The sequence below is a fragment of the Aethalodelphis obliquidens genome, unplaced genomic scaffold (assembly GCF_003676395.1).
Source record: "Aethalodelphis obliquidens isolate GAN/ISIS:26980383/991018 unplaced genomic scaffold, ASM367639v1 scaffold72, whole genome shotgun sequence".
Taxonomy (NCBI): domain Eukaryota; kingdom Metazoa; phylum Chordata; class Mammalia; order Artiodactyla; family Delphinidae; genus Aethalodelphis; species Aethalodelphis obliquidens.
The window spans coordinates 2,934,791-2,956,658 of NW_020838016.1; the positions used below are offsets into that span (position 1 = coordinate 2,934,791).

General features: G+C 47.2%; 1 protein-coding gene across 1 annotated transcript in view; it reads left to right on the forward strand.

Annotated features, from left to right (window-relative positions):
- Positions 1–21,868, forward strand: part of EPHB1 (EPH receptor B1) — a 428,352-nt gene that overhangs the window by 398,267 nt on the left and 8,217 nt on the right. Inside the window, exon 13 of the mRNA XM_027091661.1 lies at positions 16,307–16,456. Coding sequence (XP_026947462.1) covers positions 16,307–16,456 — 150 coding nt within the window. The remainder of the gene's footprint in view (positions 1–16,306; positions 16,457–21,868) is intronic.

A 21,868-nucleotide genomic window follows, 5' to 3' on the forward strand; every position in this document is an offset into this window, starting at 1 on the left:
GAGTTTATAGGAACTGGGTCAGGGCCCTGCTGGGGTGATGGGGAAACCTAGCCAGGCTCCAGACCACCACCCGGCTTCAATCACAGAAGCTCCTCTCTTCTCTGTTTTAGATTGAACTTACACTGAGGTTTCCTTTCAGACAAGGGTTTTTGAAGACTATAAGTCATTAAATGTGATGACAATGGGTCATTTGCGGTCAATATTTCTGTCCCACCAATTGTCCTTTATCCAGGCCTAGAAGAGACTCTACAGATCATGACCAATGTTGGTCTTTAAGGAAGATTCAGAAAAATTTTATTACATTTCAAGAACTTCAAAGCTAGGATATTGTCCATGTTGCACTTTCTTCACTGCCTGCATTTGAAGTTATGGTAAAAATGCTTTCCAAAAAAAAAAAAAAAAATGCTTGGGGTACTCCTCTCCTCACTGGCTTCTCTGTAAGAACAGCTTCAAAAGGAAATGCCATTGTTTGGTCAGAGAATTCCTTTAGATACCTGATCATTTGAAAAGGAGATTTTTAAGAACTTTTTATTTGGATAAAATTTCCCCCCCAAATTTTAATGAAGACATCTACACTATGGTAAGATTTTTAATTTTGTCCAAACCAATCTCTAGGAGGAGTGACTGCCTTCCAGGACCTGCGGTCCAGGGTCTAGTCTTTTTTTTTTTTTTTTTTTTTTTTTTTTTTTTTTTTTGTTTGTTTGTTTTTTTTTTTTTTTAACATCTTTATTGGGGTATAATTGCTTCACAATGGCGTGCTAGTTTCTGCTTTATAACAAAGTGAATCAGTCATACATAAACATATGTTCCCATATGTCTTCCCTGTTGCGTCTCCCTCCCTCCCACCCTCCCCATCCCACCCCCCCAGGCTGTCACAAAGCACCGAGCCAATATCCCTGTGCCATGCGGCTACTTCCCACTAGCTATCTACCTTACTGCGTTTGTTAGTGTGTATATGCCCATGACTCTCTCTCGCCCTGTCACAGCTCACCCTTCCCCCTCCCCATAACCTCAAGTCCGTTCTCTAAGAGGTCTGCGTCTTTATTCCTGCTTTACCCCTAGGTTCTTCATGACATTTTTTTCTTAAATTCCATATATATGTGTTAGCATACGGTATTTGTCTTTTTCTTTCTGACTTACTTCACTCTGTATGACAGACTCTAGGTCTATCCACCTCATTACAAATAGCTCAATTTCGTTTCTTTTTATGGCTGAGTAATATTCCATTGTATATATGTGCCACATCTTCTTTATCCATTCATCCGATGATGGGCACTTAGGTTGTTTCCATCTCTGGGCTATTGTAAATAGAGCTGCAATGAACATTTTGGTACATGACTCTTTTTGAATTTTGGTTTCCTCAGGGTATATGCCCAGTAGTGGGATTGCTGGGTCATATGGTAGTTCTATTTGTAGTTTTTTAAGGAACCTCCATACTGTTCTCCATAGTGGCTGAACCAATTCACATTCCCACCAGCAGTGCAAGAGGGTTCCCTTTTCTCCACACCCTCTCCAGCATTTATTGTTTCTAGATTTTTTGATGATGGCCATTCTGACTGGTGTGAGATGATATCTCATTGTAGTTTTGATTTGCATTTCTCTAATGATTAATGATGTTGAGCATTCTTTCATGTGTTTGTTGGCAGTCTGTATATCTTCTTTGGAGAAATGTCTATTTAGGTCTTCTGCCCATTTTTGGATTGGGTTGTTTGTTTTCTTGTTATTGAGCTGCATGAGCTGCTTGTAAATTTTGGAGATTAATCCTTTGTCGGTTGCTTCATTTGCAAATATTTTCTCCCATTCTGAGGGTTGTCTTTTGGTCTTGTTTATGGTTTCCTTTGCTGTGCAAAAGCTTTGAAGTTTCATTAGGTCCCATTTGTTTATTTTTGTTTTTATTTCCATTACTCTAGGAGGTGGGTCAGAAAGGATCTTGCTTTGATTTATGTCATAGAGTGTTCTGCCTATGTTTTCCTCTAAGAGTTTGATAGTTTCTGGCCTTACATTTAGGTCTTTAATCCATTTTGAGCTTATTTTTGTGTATGGTGTTAGGGAGTGATCTAATCTCATACTTTTACATGTACCTGTCCAGTTTTCCCAGCACCACTTATTGAAGAGGCTGTCCTTTCTCCATTGTACATTACTGCCACCTTTATCAAAGATAAGGTGTCCATATGTGCATGGGTTTATCTCTGGGCTTTCTATCCTGTTCCATTGATCTATCTTTCTGTTTTTGTGCCAGTACCATACCGTCTTGATGACTGTAGCTTTGTAGTATAGTCTGAAGTCAGGGAGCCTGATTCCTCCAGTTCCTTCTTTCGTTCTCAAGATTGCTTTGGCTATTCGGGGTCTTTTGTGTTTCCATACAAATTGTGAATTTTTTTGTTCTAGTTCTGTGAAAAATGCCAGTGGTAGTTTGATAGGGATTGCGTTGAATCTATAGATCGCTTTGGGTAGTAGAGTCATTTTCACAATGTTGATTCTTCCAATCCAAGAACATGGTATATCTCTCCATCTATTTATATCATCTTTAATTTCTTTCATCAGTGTCTTATAATTTTCAGGGTCTAGTCTTAATCCTCATGTCTCTTCAGTCTCCTTCAGTGTGGAATATTTCCACTGTCTTTCTTTGTCTTTGATGACATTCACATTTTTTTTTCTTTTAAGAGTACATTCTTTTTTCATTAATAGAACATTCTTCCTTTGAGGTTTTCTGGTATTCTTCATAATTAGATTCAGGTTCTACATTCTTGGCCACAGTCTTACATTAAGTGATATGTGTCCTTCCTAAGGTATCATATCTCAAGACACAGGATGTCCATATGCCCCCTCAATGGACATACTGATCTTGATCACCCAATCAAGGTTTGCTCCAACTTCTCCAATGTATATTTACATGTAATATATATTACATATTGTTTTCTGATAAGCAGTCTCTGGGAAGACAGTTAGGCTATGTAAATATCCTGTTCTTCATCAAAATCCCTCCTCCCCCTTCCCCAGTTTTAGCATCCACTGATGATTCTTATCTGAACCAGTCAGTACTACCATGGCTGCCAAATGACCTTTTCCAACTCCAGCCAGCAGGCCAACACTTGTCATTGACAAGAGAATATTTTGGATGGTAGTTCCATAACCCAATAAAATGTTTTTTTGTCTTGCTTGGAAATTCAACCTAATAACATTCTGAAGATCACACTCTCTATGATTTTTATCTGAGAACTTTTGGAATGACCTTTGGCTAAAAACATTAAGATTCTCATCTGTCCCCAGGCTGCCAATCCCCGTTTTAGGTTATGACCTTTCAGACTGGTCTTGTCCCATCACTGTGCCCACACCTTTGATCTAAATAGTCTGATTTACTTGAAGGGAGGTCAGATGAGGAAGTTAGGCAGACAAGCTCCAATCTGTCGCACAAATATGCTGGCTCATTAATTCCTGGTTCTCTGCCTCGTGGCTGCTCTGCTCCAGAGCTAGGATGCCCTGCCCTCTACCTCCTCGTGTCCTAACCTCACCCATCCTTTGCCACAGGTAGTAAAATACAGACCTGGAGGGCTCAGAAATGTGAAAGTCTGAGAGGCCTCAAGAGATACTGAAATGTTCCTACAGGATATAGAGCCACTGGGAGGCTCTCCAGCAAGCCCAGAGGAGCAGTCTCTGCTTACCACGTGCAGAGGCCACAGATCTTGGGAAGTTGTGAGAGCTTCTCTTGACTTGTGGTTGAGGATTATCACCTGAAACTTTTAGGCTCCTATAAAACACTGGGTTCCCAGGCCTTGGGAGACCATGGATCTGGTGGAAATGGGAATTATTTTGGAGGGGCTCACAGTTCACCAGCCCCAGATAAAATGGGTTCTGAACTCTCTGAAGAGAGAGTCTTGGACTTCAGCAGGGGATGCTTCCATGACTCTCACAATTCCAGAAAATTCTGGAACAGAGGCCTGGCAGTTCTAGACAGAGCTTCAAGGCTATGGTGAGATTAGGAAGGCCCTAGTGAGCGGGGCTGGTGATAACAGCCACTAAGTGCCACAGCAAAAAAGTCACGTTCAGGGTTGGAGGAGCAGACACTGATGGGTCTCTCCTTCCCACTGTGAAGAACCCAGCTGCCTTTGGGACCGCCATATGGTCAGCCCATCTCTGGGCTCCCATGGGCCCAAGCAGGTCAGGCAGGGAGGCAGACCAGGGGTTTAGACCCACCAAGTTGGGAGAAAGCTAAGTCTGGGAATGCAGGGGGATCTCCAGGAGTTGGTTTTTCTAAAGAATGGGAAAACAGCATAAATTCTAAAGTAGATCATTAAAAAATAGATTAGTCAAGAGAAGGAACAGATAAGATACAAGCAGCATTGGCTAAAGTCTAAATCAAGCTGGGGTCCCAGTACACCTCAAGCAAGTTCTGTAGTGCAGGCCGAGGTAGGACAACAGAATCCGAGGCCAAAAGAATGAGAGTTTGGGAACAACCTTGGGCAGCTCAGCCCACGGTCCAGCCCCCGCCGTGCTCTCAATGCTACTCGTACAGCCTGTACCAGCTTTCACATCAGTGCCCTTGTCCAGGCTGTTCAGTGGCTCTTCAAAGCCTCTGCCACATGCCTCGTGGTGTCACCCAGCCCTGCATCCTTCTCTCCCAGCAGCTGGTTTGGCTTCCTCTTTCATCACAGCATCCCCGAGCTTTCGTGTGCTGCTCAGTAAGTGTTCGTGGAGTGAATTAAGAAATTAATTAATGAGTGACACACATATGCCTGGAGATCTGAGATACCAAGCAGGAGACTGGTCAGTGTTGACTAGAGCAGAAGCCTGTGTACCCAGGGAGAGAGATGGCTGTCCCAAGACAGCTGGGCTCTACACAGCGGGAAGAAGATACCCTTCAGTTCCTGCTCTTCCAGGCTGGACTTGACGCTTCCCCAGAGGCTCTTAGTGGCTGTTATCACTGGCCCCCCTCACCAGACTTACGCCTGTCATAACCCCCACTCCCTCTCCCCACATCTGGGGAGGACTGATCCCAGACCAGGCAGGGAGAAGGGACTCATTGGTCCAACTTGAAACGTCAGCCCATCTGAAGAAAGGGACCCAAAGAAGTCTCTAGAATGCTGTATTTTAAAATATTATGGTTTTATTTTTAAAAGCAATGCTTAAAAACATCAAAAGAAAAAGTATATTTAAAGTAAAAAGTGAAAAAGACTTTCCCTTCCCAATCCCCAGAAGTCAGTCATGAATAGTTTGGTGTGTTTCCTTCCCAGCTTGTGTGTGTGTGTGTGTGTGTGTGTGTGTGTGTGTGTGTGTATGTGTGTGTGTGTACTTATATTTTTAATGGTCTCAAAAATGGTCTCAATATACATACCAATCCATTCATCACCTTGCTTTGTCACTTAACAATGCATCATGAACATGAACTTTTCCCCTGTTAGTACCTTACTTCCTGCCTTTGGAAACATTTTGCTGCTGCTCCTGTAGGTTTCTTAGATTCTTTCTCAGGCATCCTTTGTATGAATGAGCTGTAGAAACTATTTAACAAGCTCTCTTTTTAAACAAGCTCTCTTTGACAGCCATCTAGGTAGCTTCTGATGTATTATTTCAAACAATGCTTCAGTGAATATTCTTAAGGAGATGCCTCTGCACACTTATATAGATAGTTCTATAAAGTTAATTTCAAGAAAAAAATTACTGGGCCAAAGAATTTGCACATTTAAAAAAATTTAAAGTAACGTCAAACTTAAAGAAAAGTTCCAAGAATAATACAAACAATACCCACATAACCTTTGCCCAGATTCTTTACCTGTTCTTATCATTTCACGCCATTTCTTTGTTATTTGCCTGCTCCTGACCAAATTTTTTTTTTTTCCTAAACTCTTGGAAGACACGCTACATGCATCATGGCTTTTATCCCCATAAGGTAACACATACTTCAGTGTGTATTTCTGTACTTCCTAAGAATAAGGATGTTCTCTTAATAAGTGTAATAGTACAGTTGTCAACCTAATTTAGTTTAACATGGATAAAATACTTTCATCAAATCTACGGTCTGTATTCTAATACTGTTAACTGACCCCCAAAAGTCCTTTTTAGCACTTTTTCCTCCTAGTACAAGATCCAGTCCAGGATCAGATATTGCATTTCGTTGTCATGTTGTTAAAGCCTCTTTTAACCTGGAACATTTTCACAGCCTTACTTTGTTTTTTATGCTATTGACATTGTTAAAGAATACTGCCCCTATTTGTAATAGAAGCTTCCTCTTTGGGGGTTTGTCTGATCTCTCCTCACGATTAGACCCAGGCTCTGCATCATGCATTACATAAATGATGGTGTGTGCTTCTCAGGGTACCACATCTAAGCACGTGATGTTCATTGGCTCCTCACGGTGATGTTAAGAACTGCATATTTTAAATTCTGGTAGGAAAAAAGTTCAGTTCCCAAAACGTTTTTCCCCGTGTATACTCCTGCCACACTTTGTGAGATTTCTGCACAACCCTATCCCTTTCCTTACGCAGGCACCACCACCAGTCTTCTCAACATATGCCCGGTCAGTACACTGTGCTTGTTAATGCTTTATTTTAAAAAGAAAGCAATACATTTTTTTTCTCATTTCATTTTGAGATACTCTTTAGTATTCTTATGCCTCAACAAAGGTTCCCCAAACATCAGAAATGCAGTAGAGTCCCATGGTCTTTTGTAGCCCCAAACTCACTGGGACTTGGACAGTGTGAGTGTGATGATGGCACAGGCGGGATGGGACCCTTGGCTGAGAGTTTGGGGCTCCACACTCTGTAAAAGCAAAACAGAAACGAGTCTTTTTATCCCCCACTTTGGGAGAGAAAAGATGCCCCTGCCCTCCATATGCAGGGACATTTATCTCCATTTATGCTTCCATCTTCTTTCCTATTATCTGCTATGAGGAAAAGGAAGCATGGGATTGGGAGTTGAAGGATCGGTTTCAAGTGTCCCCTCCACTTTCTATCAGGTGTGGACTCATGGCCACCCTCCTCGCCTCCCCCGGTTCACATACCTGATGAGTAAGGGACTCAGGAGGAGCTGGCCTCCCCGAATGGTCTTTGGGGCTGGCCCTGCCCTCCCTGGCCTCCCTCACTGCCACCAGAGAGGACAGGCAGCCCGGGGAACAGGGCTCCTGCCGGGAGACAGGCGGAGCAGCCTCACTCACGCATCTCACACGCTGCCAGCATCAGCCAGCAGCACCTCGTATGCCCCTCTGAGATAATTAAGCATTATTATCCCTATTGGCAGGTGGAGACAGTGAGACAGTGGTTCAGTGACTTGGTTATAACTGCCGGGATTGTTTGAGGGAGAAGCCGTGCCAAGAAGGGAGTGCAGTTCAGGAAGCTAGAAGAACTTAAGCTATTTAATGTGACTGATGATTTTAAAATAGCTGCTGGAGGGTGGGGGCCGGAAGAGGGGCTAGAGGCATGGCCAGTGGACGTCGGGGAGGCACTAGAAATTACCCTGCGGACGAGGAATAGACCTAGTATACCTGAGAAAATGGGTTGCCACAGTCTGTCAGATGCTTACAGAAGAGGAGGGAAAACACTGAAGGCTTAGTCAGCTCTGTGAGGACAGGAATAAACCCCTCAGCTTCCCGCAGAGCTGGACAGAGGTCCCCAGGATGGGCGTGTAGACAGAGCATCCACCCTACCGGCGCCCTCCCCTCACGGCTCAGCGTCTGGAGCGCTGCCGCGTTGCCCTAGGAGGTGTAGCACTACCTCAGAGTGGCAGGAAGCCCCGAGTGTCTCCATACACAGAGGTGGGAATAGAATGGGAGAAGAGTGGGTGCCTGCCTGAGGGTCACAGGGGAGACACTTGGGACAAAGGTGGGGAAGCCATCACGGCCTGTTGACAGAGACAGGAGCCACAGAGACCTGGTGCCAGCTGTCACTAGTGAGGCAAACAGATGCACTAGAAAAGGAGAGGAGAACTGTGGTCTCTAAGGGCGAGGCAGACAGGCAGCAGTGAAGCTGTGGAGATGGCAGCTCCAGGGAAAAGCACAATTCCTTCCATGTTCAGAAAAGCAGCCAATACACCCTGGACCAGCCCGGGCGGGGAAGGGTAGAGAGCACGGTGACTGGCCACCCTCGTCCTCAAGCCTGACCATCCCGTTTGCTGGCCCTCCCCGCCAACCTGGCCATTCCGAGGTCACATAGAGGTTCACCCTCCCACCCCACCCTCTTGGGGCCCAGGCTTGGGGGTTGCACCAGGGGAGACTAAGCCCCATCATCCCTGCCAGTTACCACTGTGGAATTCCCCACACAGTGCCCTCCTCAGGGCAGAAGTGGTTTTGTTCTCTTTCCCTCTACTGACCCTGACCTTGCCCGGAGAGGCTTGTGGAATGAATGAAGGCAGCATGTGAATGTTTAGCCCTTGTCTCTCCACCCTTTCTTTTTAATTATAACCTCGAGAAATGCTGTGTGATAAAAAAATATATAGTGAAATGCCCACATCTCAGCCATCGGGGGCTATTTTGGGGGTGGATAGTAAGAGACAGCTGTTTGCCCTGACAGTATAGTACAGAGAAACAACGTCTGTTTGGTTGAAGAACAGGGTTTTTTTATTATTTTTTTTTCCCAGCTGGGAAACGTCACCAAGTGGCCTTTCTGTTCTTCACACATGAAACACACACTATCATCCGCATATTTTTAGTTAATTTATGTCCAAATAGGCCTTTCTCTTGCTGCTGGAAAATGATGTTTGGGCTGCAATTACCTTTCCAGCATCTCACAGAAGGGTTTCAGCGCTCACAAAGCTCAGCGGAGAGGCAGCACGTACCCCACCGACTGTAAATCTCTCCATTTGTAGCTATTCAAATCACATATTTTATTACGAGTACAAAATACGTTGTGTCATTCATTTTGGAGGAGCAGCTAATGCTTCAAGAAAAGCTTTGAAAAACATTCTATTTAGAAACAATTTTGTCTGCAGCCAATGCATTGTGTCTTTTGGGGTTGTCTTTTCTCCCAGCCCTTTTCTCTGTTCTGTGTGCCACTTGCATGACAAATGAGATCATCTTCTCTCCAAAAGCTCACCTGTCCATGCAGCCGGTTTCCCACCTAAAGTTCTAATTCTCTGTATGTTGCATCATAATCCTTAGCATGGTAATAAATTACAGTGTCACCATCAAGATCGTGGCTTCTGGAAAGAAATAAGCAGCGGGGCCAGATGAACTCTCTCAGAAGATTGAGAGACTGTTTTCATGCAAATTCCTGGCATCCTGGGGAACTAGAAACAGCCTCTTTATTATATAGACTCAGTTGCAATCCAGCAGCCAGAAGCCATTTCCACTGGCTCTTAGAAGCCGGTAATGCTAGAGAAAGATAACCTTTTTGGCAGAAACTTCTTTTTCTTCTTGGCTGATACGGGTCTTATCTGGAAACATCACTTTGCTCATTAGGTTGGGCATAATGGGTCAGTGTACTTTCCAGAGTGCTTTTAAATAGAGACATTCATTCTAAAATACCTTCTTAATTTAACACTTAGAATCACGTTAGATCTCTGGGTCCAAAGCAGTGGACGGTGACTGGGGAGCAGCGCACAGTGACTGCAGGGCAGGAGGAGTGCGTGTCCCATGGATGCACCCTAGGGCAGGGCCATCTATGTCTGAACTGTCTACAGAGGGCTGCACAGAGCCAAGGCTGATCAGCCACATGGTCAGGATGGTCACCGCTTCAAGGGGGAGTGTTCAACCTGCCACTCCAGAGGGCCACTTGCTCTATGTGATGTGAACTTCACCCCAGTTCACCCTCCATTCCCCTTGAGTCATAGATACACTGGACAGAAACTTTGAGGAAGCCAGCTCATTGCCTTTTTCCCCATCATTTTAAGATCTTTTGCAGTTCAGTGCAGTAAGGCAAATACTTGCCAAATATAGGCTACTTATTCTCTCACCTGTAGCAGGCATCACTCATTAGTCATGGCAGCATTCCATGCTGAGCCCAGATGAAGCCTCAGAATCCTTCTCAACCCAGCCATTAACAACGACCAGAGTTGGTATATGAGATGAGACTTCACTCAGTCCATGACTTATGCTGGATTGATCTATGCCAGTGGTTCTTAAAGTATAGGAACCACACTGAGAATTTGTTAGAAATGTAAATTCTCAAAGCCAATCCCAGGACTAGTACATTTGAAAGTCCAGGTTAGGGCCCTTGTGATGTGTGTTTTAACAAGGCTTCCAGGAGAGTCTGATGCACACTCAAATTTGAGAACCACTGCTGCAGGCCAGTGCTTGTGACTAATGATTGCTCATTAGAATCACCTGGAGCATGTTAAAACTTACCAATGCTTGAGCACCACTCCCAGAGATTCTGAAGAAATTAGAACACCCACTGGCATTAAATAATAATAATAATAATAACCTTCCCCAGAGTGATTCCCAATGGGTAACCAAACTTGAGAAGCACACGCTAGTGTTTATGGGTATGTCAGGAAAAGGGATATTGACATGGCCTTCAGCTACTGTTGTGCAATTAAGATAAAGCTCCCCAGGCCTGGAGTGGCCACCTGGGTCTGTGGACACTGCTGGTGGAGTGAGGGTGGTTCTCCCTCAGGCATGTCACACCTCTCCAGTGAGTAGGGGTAGTGATGTGGCTCCAGAGCTGCCTTCTGACTGTTGTCCCCGTTTCCACATCCGTGGAGATGCCAAGGATCTGTCCCTTGAAGCCCTCACCCCACAGCACTCACATTGCTCAGCAAAGGGCAGTCCTTCAAGGAGTAGACTGGCCGGGTCTGAGCAACAGCGCTGAGGAAGTATTACAGAGGGCCCTGTGGTCCTCTGGGCTTCCACCTAAATGTTAGAGGTTTCCCTCACCCCCAATAGTAGCCCATGGTGGATCTGCCACCTGGGAATTTAACAACAGTATTTTTAAACTAGTGCCTGATAAAATGGTATATACTCAATGTATTCATTCCTAGGGCTGCTGTAACAAAGTACCACAAATTGGGTGACTTTAAGCAGCAGGATTTTTTTTTTTCTCTCCCAGTTCTGGAGCCTAGAAGTCCAAAATCAAGGTGTTGGCTGGGTCATATTCCCTCCAAAGTCTCCAGGGAGGAGTCTGGTCCATGCCTCTCTCTCCTCGTTTCTGGTGGTGGCTGTTGCTATCAGTCTTTGCAGTTGCTTGGCTTGTAGTTGCATCACTCCCCCCACTGCCTCCATCTTCACTTGGTATTCTCTCCTGCATCTCTGTTTTCACATGGCCTCCTTATAAGGACACCACTGGCTGGATTTAGGGACCACTCGAATCTGGTATGACCTCATCTTTTACTTTATGTTACCGAGCAAAGGGCTTGCTGCCTGACATGCATAGAAGCCAATACCATGGAACCAGCATTTGAGAAAAGAAAAGGCTTTATTGTGAGGTTAATCAGCAAGGAGACAGGAGGCAAGGCTCTCAAATCTGTCTCCCTGATCCAGGGCTGGGTCACAGTTCTTCGAATTAGGGGAGGATGGTTGGTAAACGGAAGCACTGGTGGGGCAGGTTTTGATTGGAGGGCTTTTGAACTTGGCTATTTATGGTAAGGTATGGTAAAGGGGCTTCAGCACCGGTCTTCATGGACAGCGCACCCTTAGTATCTGAAAGGGTTCCAGCATTCAGGTTCCAGTCACGTCCCAGTTTTTTGGTTCTGTGGGGTGGAGAAACTTTGGTTCCAGTGTTATTTGAGATCGAAAATTTCTCCTCTGTGTATGCTTCAGCTGCACGAGTTGCAGTTTTGTTCTGTTGTCTCTGAAAAACAACTCAGTATATTGCTAGAAACAGAATGGGGCCAGTTTGGGGCTGGTTCTTTGGTTACAGTTACATCCCCAAAGACCAGATTTCCAAATAAAGTCAGGAGTTTAAAAGTTGAACGTATCTTTTTTAGGGGGGGGGGGGGTGCATAAAGCAACTCACAACACTCAATAAATTCTTGTTTAATGGTAACAATAATATACTGGGTGATTTACGTATATATAATGTTGGATCTTCACAACAACCCTCATATGTTTTATATATTACAAACCTATTCAAGAGTGAGCATTGTGAAATTCAGGACCATTGTGTGATGATCTCGGTCATAAACCTATCACTCCAAGGGGATTCCTCATGAGGCACGATTCCAATGATTCCATGATCATGATACTCAATATGCATGAGTGTCTGGATTCCTGTTATATCCCTGCTGAGACTTCCTCTCACACATGATGGGGGAGAAAAGTACTGTAGCAACACCCAGACACACAGAAGCATTACCCTTATGGGCATCTCTAGGATAAGTAACTAGCAAGGGAAATCAGTCCTCTGCTCAGACTTTAGCCTGGAAAACTCCACAATTGGTTGGGTTCTAGAAACGAAAGCTACGAGCTGTGCCTATCTAATGTCACTGTGGCAAGGCAGTGAGCTGTCTGGGTGGCACTGGAGACATCCTTCACTCCTTGAGAGTAGGGTTGAGTCTCGTCACTGCCAGGTTCCCAGCCGGGTGCCAGGCAGAGTGGGTGCTGCATAGATGCTTGTTGCAGGCTGGCTGAGGCTGAGGGACTAAAGTACCTCTATGCTGGAACCTTCTACCTGTTGGCATCACTCCTGGTGGCAGGTGTAGATGTAAGTTATCAGCAGGTGCCCCTGCAGATGGCTAGGTTAAAATTAATCTGCTGCTAGACATCATCTCCTACTTTATCAAATTACACATGCACACACACAAAACACACACACGATCTTTATAGTTTGTCTCATACCTGAATTAAGGCATGATTATCCTGAAGCAAACTTTTAGAGATGTTAAACTTTTGAAGAATTTCTGGGCAGCACAACCATTCAATGCCAAGCTTTACCTGGAGGGTCAGTGTAGGAAGTACACCGATAGTGGCGAGATGCCTCTCCCTCCGTGCCTCTTCTCCCTCCCCCACATCCCAACAGTGCCCCCCTGATGCAGCTCTGGGGGAACCAGGTCCCTGCCGAATGCACACCTGCGACTTCAGCATCCCTGGGGGCATCGAGTCATCTGGTGCTTTGAGGAACCTCTGCAGGGGACAATGCTCTCTGCAAGCCCAGTGTTGTCCCCTCTTGCCCACGTGGGCACAGATTCCTTCCAGAGAGTCTCGCCTGTTCTTCATCCCCTGAGAATTCTTCCCTCATGCTTCTTCCCATCCAACAGAGCAAACCACTCCTTCCTTATTCCCCTTCCTCATGCCTGCATTGGTAATAACTGGGACCCTCAGAGAACTTTGCAGTCACAGGAATGCCTTGGCCTTGGACTTTCCAGTCCAGACTCCTCTTCTGGCAAGAAGACTTCCCTCACTAACAGAAGCCCTGGTGGCTGCAACACTATCCCACTTCCTTTTCTCCTAGTCCCCTGCGTGGAGCTGGTCACCATCCTCTACATTAATAGATTTCCTTTCATGTCATTGAAGATGGGTTAAATAATCATCACCATAATTACCTCTGAGCATCAGAAGGCAACGCTGATGACATGATGTTTGAAAGGCTGAGAGGAAATCGAAAACTCCCAGAAGGAAAACACCCATCCCCATGCTCCCCTGGCTGCCTTGGAGGTCAGCGCCCCCTGCTCTCATGGCAGAGGGCCGGTGGTGACAAGCTGTCACCTGCCTGTCCGGCCACTCTTCTCAAAGCCTCTGCCACCTGCTGGGATGGGGGCGGGGTAGTGACAGGCCAAACTCCGTGTTCAGTGAGGCCCAACAGCGCAAGGTGGCAGGAGGGCTGAGGCGCCTCAGTGGGCCTGGCACTGCTACTTGACATGCAGGAGGGAGGGCTCAACAGCTGTCACTGGTGGCCCCTGGGGTCTGCTCCAGACTCGGGAGAGAGGACACCTTCAGACTCCCACATTTCCTCTTTGAAGTTCAGAAGAATCACACTTTCGTCTCCCCTCCCTCTTCCCTCTGACACAAACAGATGCATAAAAGATAAGCCCTAACTCTCTTTTACCCACAGACCTACACGGCCAAGTTTTCTCTCTGTCTCTCTGTCACACACACTGGTAAATTCTCACTCACAGAGTCTCATTCCCTATCTCTCTCTCTCTCTCTCTCTCTCTCACACACACACACACACACACACACACACACTCACACTGATCTCTCCTACCTCAGGTAACCCAAGTGTATTGAGAGACCAGAAACCGCTCCCCTCTGGGGGAGCCCCAGGCGCCCTCCAGGTGTGGCAATACCACTTCCCCTAATGGGGACACACAGCATGGGGTCCCTGCGCTGTCAGACACCTGCCTCAGGTGTCTGACAACTCCCTGTTCGCTGGCTGAGTTTTCCACCTCTCTTCGCAGCCATGGTACCGAGGAGATAAAGCCAGTAAATTCATTCATGTTTTGGGGAATGGTGAGAACAGAGCCTCCTGTTGCCTCGCAGCCCAAGCCTGCCCTCCAGGCATTTGTCACGTTGCTGGCATTTGAGCTGAGAATGTCTCCCACCACAAAAGCCTGCCATCTCCTGGGGGAAATCAGGGCTGTCTTCTTGGCAGAAAGCTGGATGTGTGCCTGGGGAGGTCGGGGCCAGACAGCCTTTATTCCTCCCAGACCCCGGGTAGGAAACCAGGTAAAAATACACTTTGCAGTTTGCTCCTTTTTCTCTCACTCGTGCTCAGATTAACCACTTATATATACATTTTTTTTTTTTTTTTTTTTTTTTGCGGTATGCGGGCCTCTTACTGTTGTGGCCTCTCCTGTTGCGGAGCACAGGCTCCGGACGCGCAGGCTCAGCGGCCATGGCTCAGGGACCCAGCCGCTCCGCGGCATGTGGGATCTTCCCAGACTGGGGCACGAACCCATGTCCCCTGCATTGGCAGGCAGACTCTCAACCACTGCGCCACCAGGGAAGCCCTCCACTTATACATTTTTAAGGTATTTTTGCTAAAGTCCAACACATGTTTCTGGTGATTTGAACAGATCGTGGGAATGGTCAGTATAAAAATAACCTCCTTCAGCCGAGGCAGGAGGCAGATGAGAAGGGGGAGGAGATAGGGAGCTTCAGGTCTCATAGCCCAGGCATCGCAATGGGGCCGTGGGAGTGAAGTCCAATATTTGGCCTGGAGAATTGAAAATGAGGACCATTTGCTCTAGAGAATGATGAACTCCACCCTCGTAAGTGGTATCAGTGCCCTACAGAGCTGTTCTGCTCTCTGCTCCCCTCTATTTCCCCCGTGAGAGTTCCGTGCTCTAGCCATCCTGCATTGCTGGCAGTTACCATCTTCTCTGTTACCCCAGCATCTGCACAGGCTGCTCTCTGCCTGGACTTCCCTCCTCCCCACACTCTGCCTGATTAACTAGTTACCACATGTATAGCGTGGACCCTCTATGCCAGGCCCTGCCCCAGCACTAGATGGAGCGTAATCCACTTATCCTCATGATGACCTGACTGTGTAAGTGTGATCACTACCCCCATTTTGGCAATGAGATACAGAGGCACAGAGAGGTTAGGTAACTTGCCCTAGGTCACACAGGTAGAAAGGGACAATACTGGTATCCACACCTGGCCAAAGGCTTCAGGAAACTGCCCTTCTGACTGCTCCTGTCCACCTTCCCTGACCCCTTCCTATGTTAGGGAGTTTCCTCTGGTTCTCAGAACACCCCGTATCTGCCTCGGCCTCACCCTCATCACTTTCCACCTTGTTAACAATATGTATTAAGTTTCTGTTTTCTTGTCTGCCTCCCCATGCCTGCCCAGCTTGAGGGCAGGGCCCCTGGCTGGCTCAGCCCTGGGACACCAGCTCCTCAGAAAGGGCCTGGCACAAAGCAGTGCTTCTTGCCTATTTGTTGACGGGGTGCATGGATGGATGGATGGATAGCAACGCCTTAGGTTAACAAAACAGGCCAAGTTCTGGCGGACAAACCAAGGGCCAAACAGAGAGCCGAAGTGGAAACTCCCAGGGTGGGATTGGAGGGTAAAATGGAGAAACAAACCTAAGGGTGGCCCTTTAGAAAAATGTGTCTGCAGCTCTGCATGTCGACCTGCACAGAAGGACAGGGAGGAGAGCCAGCATCTATCCGCTCTGGGCCCGGTAAACCCAGTGCAGCTGGGGCTGCCTGCAGGCTGCAGAGTGAGGAAAACCTGTCCCCCAGGGCTGGAGCACAAGGCAAGTGGGGCAGAGGGGTGGCGCAGCATGATCTTGTAGTCAGGGGTGTCCCAGGAGGTATTACCAATCACTACCTTCGTGTTTGCTTGTTTTGCTTCCTTCTGGCCCAAGTGTTGTGACTCATACATGCTGCGGGACAGCAGAGCATCACCTGCCTGTCACGGCACGGTGCCCACTTTATTCTCACGCACCTTCAGCTAGGAACCCTACGGTTGGGCTGACCAGGTTTCTCCTTCCCACAGGGAGGCAAGATCCCCGTGAGATGGACGGCTCCAGAGGCCATCGCCTACCGCAAGTTCACGTCTGCCAGCGACGTCTGGAGCTACGGGATTGTCATGTGGGAAGTCATGTCGTTTGGAGAGAGACCCTATTGGGATATGTCCAACCAAGATGTGAGTGTCAGTGGCACCTGGCTGTTACAACCCTTACCCCAGGGGTCCCACAGGCCATGGCATGCCAAGCCCACCTATCTGTTTTCTGCTTGGGGCCTCAGAACGTGAACGTGAGGTGTCCAGGGCAGGGGATATTGGATCCCCTTGGCACCAATATTTGAACTAATCAAAGAGCCCAGCATGACCCCAAAGCCTGTAAAGATGCCCAGGGCAATGCAGGAGACAATGGGCTGGTTCCGAATGGCCAGGAACCATGAATAGATCAGGCCCAAAGTGAATCAGGAAATTCTACCCCACTTCAGAGCTCCATCATCACGTGTAAAGGAAGGGAAGCCGTGCTGGTGGGAGGGCGGGCCTGGCTTCCAGGCTGCTCTGCTCTGACAGATGTGCTGTGTTGAGCCAGCTGCAGCTTCTGTCTGGGACTCACACCTCTCCGCTTTAAAGAGAGGAATTAATCGTAAAAGCCCTTCTTTCCTGATAATCCGCTCTTCTGGGAGTCTGTGTCACCTGTCAGTGAAGGAGGTGCTGAGTGAGAGTCCCAAGGCTGGTCAGCTTCAGATGGGCCTCAGGAGGGGACCTGTCTGAGTGGAGGTCAGCAACAACCCTCCAGGCCACTCACAAGGGACAGGGGGAAAGGAAAGGGCCATCTGAGATGCTTTAAGCAGAGGCATTTTGGGGAGGTGTTCCAGAGGGGACCCTTTGCTACATAATTACTAAAAGGTAGGAAGACTTTGAGGATGATTTGCTTTGGTAAGGTCCCAGTCAAAATCCTACCTGGATTCCCCCACTGCCTTGGACCCTGGGCTGTTCCCCAGGGCCACTCCTCCTTTGTGTTCTGAATACATGCCCTCCCCTTGGAGAGTCTGCAGTGTCCGTGTTACCTCTGTTCTCTGCTTGCTCTTCCCATCACCTTGGGGGACAGTTATTATCTTTCCCAACTTCCAAGCAAGAAGAGGCAGAGCTGGCCCAGTCCAGATGGGGAAACCAGCCACCCCATAAGCACCTACAGAGTGGGTAGGCTCTTCGTTACTCGTAAACTGGAGAAGTCTGCCCCCAGCCAGCCCTCTATCCAGACAGACGTTCCGAGCCATGGCTGTCGCTCATAAGGTTGAGAAAGGTGGCCATCTGGGAGTCCAGGAAACACTTTCCAATGAGCCAAAATGGGAGCTGGGTGCTGCCGTGACAGTGGGTAGAGTGGCTTCAGCCCAGAGCAGGTGAAATGGCTGCGTCCTTAACCAGGTCCTGCTGCCGACCATGTGTGGCATCTAGGTCCTCTATTATCTCTGATTATCCATGCTTTGTCTCTGCTCCTGTAGCATGTCAAATCGGTAAGTGTTGGAATTGATGCCAAGGCTGCTTTCATGAAATCAAGTGCACCCTGGTTTTGTCCATACTGTCAGCTAGATGAGTAATAAACGTTAGCCGGAAAACGCAGACCCATTTTGTCCTGCCCGGAGACTGTAATCCGATTAAGCTCAATTCAGCACACATGGAACGGATTATGAAACTCTGACAGGCAAGATTTGACATTCAAGATATTCTCAGCAAATGCATTCACCTCTGCTGAAAACAAGTGAAGTTTCTGATATTAGACTTCCAGAATTCCCAAATCATTCATTCAACGAACACTCAGGGTATGCTAACTGTGACTAAGCATTGTGCTTGTCGGCTCTGTTCTTGGGGGGGTTTATAGGCCAGTGGCACATACACAGGGCTGTGGGAACATTTTGGGGGGAGGTAAGGAAGGTTTCCAGATATTTGACACTTGAGCTGGGCCTCAAAGGGAATAAGGACATCTGCAAAGTAGCTGTTTATTCTAATTTTATTGTATTTCTCCAAAATAAAGCCTCTCAGCATTGTTCCAAGTACCATTCCACTCTCTGTGGAAGGCGGAGGGTGACTTTTGCCCATTCAGAAGGTATCTTCTGACCCAGCCTGGGAGAGAGGCAGGAGGGGCTCCCAGCAGCTCGGGCTGCAGCCCGACTCATCAGAAACCACTGAGGTGGTGGCAATAAAGGATTTTACAGATGACAATTGAAAGGCTTTACGAAAGAGAATTGCAGAGGCAAGTCAGAGTGCTGGTAATTGGGCTTCCGGAGCCCAGGAAGGTCTTTGAACATGTACAGAGTTTGTCAGCCAGAGAGAGAACTTGGAAGTTCTACGGCTTGGATCTGATTGACAGAGATAATGAGAGTGGCAGTGTCTGTGGGGAGAAGCTGTGGTTTTATTGAAACATCAGAGCTCATCTTAACCCCCTCTGCCCTGGATCCTCCACTGCTCTGAGCTCCTCCACTTTTCTCCCTCCGCATGGAAGGTCGAGGAAGCCCGCCCACCGCCCAACTTCACTAATGAAAAGTGCACGTCTGGGGGCAGCCAGGAGCCCCTCTGGGGACAGGAGAGCAAGGGGAGGGGCCCTGCTCCTTTCCCAGAGGAGCTCCAGCCCTGGTCCCCAGTCCAGACCACCTGTCCCTGGTCCCCACCTAATACCCGCACCTGCCATCTCGGGGTACAGGTGAGCAAAGGCAGCCCTCACCCCATCCCGTTGCTGCAGACCATTCAAAGCAAGTCAGCCCTGCTCCGTGACAGCTGCCGAGACTGGTTCTCGCTGCCACACTCGCCATCACCTTCTGTCTGGAGACGCCATCTGATCTCATTTCAATCTCCAGTCTTTTCAGCATCCATTTATCTCATCCTGTTGTGGACCAAGGAAAGGGGCCCAGGACTCGCTCTGATTTTTCTATTCTGCTCAGCAAGACCCCCTCTGCCCCCAAGCTTGGGCCATATCTTTCTTCACAATGCAGACGCAGTCACTGGCGTTTGGACTGAAAGTGGTTCTCCTGCCTCCTACCTGTTTTCTCCATACCTGCCAGTGAAGCAGGCATGACAGGGAGTGATCCCAAAGCCCCATTAGAGGACTACAATTCTTTTTTCAAAATAACGATGTTTTAATTCGATTGTAAGTTATATGTATTTGGAAAATTTAGAAAACACCCAGATCCTTAAAAAGAACAAAAATCTCCAAAGGCATAGTGCTTCAGAGAAAGACTTGACTAGATAAATATTACCCATACAGCAATTAATGACGTAGTACTTTTTCTTTGGAGTGGAGGGTAAAGCTTTTATTTTTTTCATATGTGCAAGAAGCGTCAATGCTCCCAGAGCATCTATTCGAGTAATAACAACAAAGTTATCTAGAAGAAATAGCAAATAGGAATTCCCTGGTGGTCCAGTGGTTAGGACTCTGTGCTTTCCGATTTTTCACTCCCAAGGTCATGGGTTCGATCCCTGGTCAGGAACTAACATCCCTCAAGCTGCGAGGCGGGGCCAAACATTAAAAAAAAAAAAAAAAAAGAAATAGCAAATGGAATAAAGTCCCATTTGTAAACAAGAGCATGGGAAGGGGGCTCCTCTATCCTCTGTCCTGAAAGGTGAGATACAGAGAGGGAGGTGGCATTTACCAAGTCCCCACTACATGCTTGGTGCTTCCCAAACACCATCTTCCTGGACCTCCAGTTGTCCGGCAGCAGAACAGCAACCCTCTTTGAAGAGAAGACCTCCACTGTAATAGACGTGGCTGCAGTGACAGCCTCCATGTGATGATGGGATTCTTTCTACTCATATGTGTGGTGCTCACTGCGCATCACCTCACTGTGTCATTTAATCCTTCTCACACCCCCATCTGTACAGTTTCAGGAAGTCAACTGACTCTCCCAAGTTTCTGGAGCTAATAAGAAATGGAACTAGGATCTGAACCCAGACCTCCAAGGTCTATGCCCCTGATGGCAATGCCACACCATCACTAACACAGTGCGTGGGGCTACACTCCTGTGGACCTGCAGGGAGAAGGAATCAGTGACTCTCTGATGTCCTCTTAAAAGGAAAGTCAGCACATCAAACAAACAGAGGAAGTACAGAAACACACGCCAGGATGGTGTTCCAAAAATTCCAACGAGGTGGCCTGCAGAAGAGCTGGGGGAAAAGCAGCTTAGTGGCGTCCAGTCGAAAGCTCACAGACGGAAGAGTCAGCACGTGCCTGGGTCCCCAGTCTCTCGATGCTCTGCCAGGAGTGCTCGGGTCAGCTGGTCACACCTCTGAGTTGCGGCCCCCTTAGAGGGCTCCTTCCTCTTACGGGCAGATGGGAGAGTAATCTTGTTGGGGGGAACATTTGTGTTTGGGAATCTGGTCATCAAATAATTTGGGCAGCAATGCCAGTGGTTTAAGGGGAACAGGAGCTGCCCTACACTGGAAGACTTTGGGGGCCCCTAACCCCCAAAAGAAGTTGAATTTGGACACCAGCCCCTCCTGCTGGTCCCACCTAGCTTGTCCTTAGGCAGCCCAGAAAGAGCTCGTGGGGCCATTCAGTGGGTAATCCCACTTGTCCCCTTGGTGAGTGGGGACTCTGTGACAGGGCCCCTTAATCTGGCTGCTTGGAAGGAGCTGGAAAGGATGCCAGTTTTAAGCAAGGCTATTCATCCTCATGGATTACTTGGTTTAGCTCCATACCCCTGTTTCCTACCGTGAAGACATCAAATAGCTCCAAGGACTGTTCTCCAGGCTGAGATTCCTGTGGCATCCCCACAGAGCCTAGGAAGAGTGGGTTTCAAGGTATTCAAAACTTAAACTCAGGGACTTCCCTGGTGGTCCAGTGGGTAAGACTCCACGCTCCCAATGCAAGGGGCCCAGGTTCGATCCCTGGTCGGGGAACTAGATCCCACATGCATGCTGCAACTAAGAGTCAGCATGCCGCAGCTAAGAGCCCACATGCTGCAACTAAACATGTCACAACAAAGATCCTCCTGCATACTGCAACTAAGACTCGGCACAGATAAATAAATAAATAAATATTAAAAAAAAAAAATTAAACTCAGATACCCCTGTGATTTTTTCCCAACCCTATCCCTTAGTAGCTTCGTGCCCTCAGGCAAATGACTTCCCTGTTTGCGCATTCATTTCCTCATGGGGAAAATAGGGCTAAAATGCCCTCCTCAGAGGATAACAGGTAATTGACTGACAACAGTCTGGCTAAGATAAACATTTGTTAGTGGTATAAAATATTATTCAAAAGTGCATATTCCCAGTTGCTGTTGTTTTATAAAGTGGTCACATTGGTGTGGCTTGTATGCTTGTTCTGCCACATCGAACAGAAGGAATAATACACCTTGATTATCTCTAATGACTTCAGGTTATTATGTTATCTCATGCCCCGTCTCATGCCCTGTATCCTGTGCATAGAATTTGTAAAACTATAAACTGATTGAGAATGTTCACTTTCTGACCAATTTACAAAGTAAAAAAAAAAAGAATAATCAATTGAAATGAATCTGACATTTTTTAAAGTAGAGGCAAAAATACCTGAAAATCCCTGAACTCCAAATTATTCCCTATGTTGTTAAAGGTGCTTTAACTGTTTAT